General features: G+C 28.7%; 1 protein-coding gene across 1 annotated transcript; it reads right to left on the reverse strand.

Annotated features, from left to right (window-relative positions):
• Positions 1–5: 5 nt before the first annotated feature.
• On the reverse strand, positions 6–1,262 carry LOC111786518 (bidirectional sugar transporter SWEET17-like; the record flags this gene model as incomplete). Its single annotated transcript, XM_023666765.1, has 5 exons — positions 1,188–1,262; positions 1,077–1,113; positions 783–993; positions 473–634; positions 6–29 (listed from the first exon to the last, which is right to left on the reverse strand). Coding segments are annotated over exons 1-5 (468 nt in total), but the record flags the coding sequence as incomplete, so codon positions are not given.
• Positions 1,263–3,798: the final 2,536 nt, after the last annotated feature.

A 3,798-nucleotide genomic window follows, 5' to 3' on the forward strand; every position in this document is an offset into this window, starting at 1 on the left:
TCCACGCTTCTATTTTTTATCACCGTTTTCTGCAATCAACATGATTCAATTTCTAGAAACTAAAAATTAAAATGGAAAATAAATAGTTGGAAAAAAAATTAGAGAAAAGTTGATATTTATGGAAGAAAACACGAGGTTGGGTCCTACACAATAATGATTTCAGAGCTGCAGAATTGGGAACGGATGGATGAAATTAATTACACATATCAACAACAGTGTTTATCAATCATTGCTTGATTTTTCTCCCTCCTAAACGTGACTCTATTTTCGTCCTTAAATTAGTTTTTTGGATTTTTTGTCTTGGCAAAGGGTGGAATTTCGTACGTAAATTTCTAATTATTCTATGTTTTAAATAAGGCAAGAAATATAAAGTTCAAAATTCAAAGCAATAACAGAGCCAAGAAAGTTGAAGCTTATTGGACCGTTCCGTAAAAGGACAGACAGAAGGCTTAAAGTTGCAGCACGACCTTACCATGACAGAGAGCGGCGAGCCGTACATAATGATGTTAAGGCCTGCACAAACAAACCCTAGGGCTCCAATACGCGTTTCACCGTCCAACACTAATTGACTCACCACAATCGCAGTCGCAAAGAAGCCGATATCCAGAATCCCTACCATAATTCCAGTCTTCGCCTGAAAATTCACAACCGACACACACATAAACACAAAATCGATCAATCTCGATTAGTCAGTTACTTAGTCAATCCATCAATCGATGGATCGATCCCAGTTTCTCAGAGTAATCGCATAAATATTGACCAAATATCTTGAAGTTCAGTACCTTCATAGCCGACGGTGCGTAGATGAGGAAAACGCCGAGGAAGAAAGACTGTACAACAACGCCAAAGGAATTTACGGTGGCGACGAGGTAGGCTCCAGGCTTGATAACACCGTAGTAAGTCCAGAGAGAAGAGTTCAGCCAAGTGCAAACGTACGGAAAGCTCTCGAACTCCTCCGTCGATTTCTTCTTTATAATCCGCCAGAATGTTCCGCTGCAACCATTTCACAATCCATCCATAAAATATTCAAGATCTCAAAACTAAAATCGAGATAAGATCAAAGTCGAGGATCTTACACCGGAGAAAGGAACATAAGAACGGAGATGACGTTGCCTGTATACAAAAACCTCCATCAGAATCATCATCAATAGCGAATAAAAAACGAAAAAGAGGAAGAGAAGGCTGACCTATTACGCCGACGAAGAAGCTGAGTTCCGCCATGGTTGCTTGTTGAGAGAAGAAATGATGTGGTTTGCAGGTGCGAACGACGAGGTACCTTTAATAACAAGCTGTGTGCTTGTGGTTCTCATGGCTTTTTTTTAATCTGTAAAAAAAAAATCGAAAATCGTTTTCAAACATGTGACATATAAATTCATTACAATTATTGTTTCTTTTATTAATTTTATTAAAAAAAATATATAGGCCGCAGAAAATTTCAGCCATATTATATCGGAGATTATTATGGTATATAAAGTTCAAATATTTTTTAATAATGTATTAGAAATTATTCTATAGTTATTGGCCTTTTAAATTACAATATATAATTAAAAAAGATTAATCTTTTTTGTTTTTTATATCATGACTTTAAAAAACCAATATTTAGATTTATTAAAAGAAATTCTAGAAAATAATGATTTATGTAGGGACATTGAATTTATAAAAAAAAAACAAAATAATAAATAATTGGTGGGATTTGGTGACTAAATATATCAATTTTAATTTATAAAGATAAATTTACTTTGAAATATATGTATAAGGTAAGGACAAAAATGGTCCCCACGACTTTATGTTTGTGTTAATACAAGTCATGGTTAGTACACATATTTATTTATTTATTTATTTATTTATGTTATTTTGGTTTTATTGATTTATTTCCACTTTTACTCGAGAAAATAACTTATCGGACTTGTACTTGAATTGCGAGACTATTTAGAGATATCCACTAGATGGTTGAGACAGGAAATCCTTATGAAATTCTCTATTTATTTTAATAAAAATCGAGTTCCTCGCGATAAATTTAATATTCATTATATTTAGGATTTATGACCAATTTTTTATATATTTTTTATTTAGAATTATAGGATAAATTAATCAATTATTTATATAAATTTGTTTCCTTATCATTAGTGACTTGTTAGCAATTTTTAATATATTTCCAAAGTTCAACCCTTGTCATGTTCACTCGTTCGCTCGTTAGGGTCGTGCCAACATACTCTTTCGACCCTCGACTCTGTCTCTCTCCTGCGGTCTCTCTCCTTTCTCCAATAAACTTTTCAATAGTTGACACTATGCTTGAAGTTCTTGCACCCCATACCTAGATCGTGTTGGCGCAACGTAGGATTCGTCAGATTTTCTTCTTTTTTATCATTATTGTCGTCGTCTTATTCACATTTTCCTCGACCTTCTCGAGAAAATATGTTAGCTATATAATTTGACAGCAAAAAATGACATTAAAAATGTAGGTTCAAAGTCACACCTCGCATATTCTCATTCCATGAATTACTTATTGAATATTTTTTTTATGATTGACATTTTTAAAAATATTTAAAATAAAAGTTAAAAGAGTATTTAAATTAATAAAAAAATATTTTATCTTTTATAAGCAATTAAAATACTTATTATTAATATTTTATTTATTTTTTATGACATAATATTGATTATTGAGAGGGATGTATAATATTTTTATTTAATTGGAATTTTGGATATTTTTAAAATTGTGAGATGATAATTGAACCACAAGAAATAGTGGAGGCCAAATACGACACGTTGGACAGCAAGCCAACGTCATTATTTCCGAATAGAAAAATTATTTATATTCTTTTTTAAATTAAAAAAACAAGAATTATAATAATAAATAAATAGATGGAAAAAGTAACAATAATAGAATTTAGCAAGCATAATGGTCTCTCTTCCCACCTTCCACCTTTAAAATATTTAACAAAATAAATAAATAAATAACATATATATATATATATATATAGATCTTACTAAAAAAAGTAAAAATGTTCGAATTTATTATATTTTAATATCCACGTGTTCAAATATTCCATCTTGTTGAAAACAAGGCAATAAAATTAAGAAAAATAAATAAATAAATACGATATCGGTTTTATTTGATAAGAATTTGTTTTCTATTTATGTAATTTTTATAATTTTAATTTGACTAAATTAAAATTAAAATTAAAATAGATTTTATATGTTATTTTTAAAAAGACTAAAATAAAATAATATATATTTATGTCCTTCTATTAAGATTAAGTTCAAAATTAGTATTTTAGGTATACCTTCTTTACCTATCTAATTTGAAAATTAATTATTTTTATTATGCTAATTTAAATTTAAATGTTATATCTTTTATTTTAATAAATTCAAAATTTTAAAAGTTAACTTAAATCTAAATATTGCTTTTAAAAAATATATTTTTTATATTAAAATTTGAAAATTATATATATTTAAACCCATCTTAAATTATTTCAATTTTCATTTTAATCGAATAAAATTATTTATCGGTAATTAAAAATAACTTTGAACGATAGATGATAAGACCTATCACAATATTACAAGAAAGTAAAGTAATAAACGACCGGTCTAGAAGGGTAATCTCATGAGTCTGGAGGAAATTTGTTACTCGAACTGTTTTGATGATAAATTTGTCCCGAAACATGAGTTTGTATTTGAAACTTAATCCCACCCGAACTAAACTCGTGTCACGATGGGTCGGGTTATCTTTACTTTACCTATGAATAAATAATTAAAAATTTTAAATTAAAAAAAAAAAAAAAAAAAAAAAAAAAAAAA

This window comes from Cucurbita pepo, unplaced genomic scaffold, assembly GCF_002806865.2.
Source record: "Cucurbita pepo subsp. pepo cultivar mu-cu-16 unplaced genomic scaffold, ASM280686v2 Cp4.1_scaffold001852, whole genome shotgun sequence".
Lineage (NCBI taxonomy): Eukaryota > Viridiplantae > Streptophyta > Magnoliopsida > Cucurbitales > Cucurbitaceae > Cucurbita > Cucurbita pepo.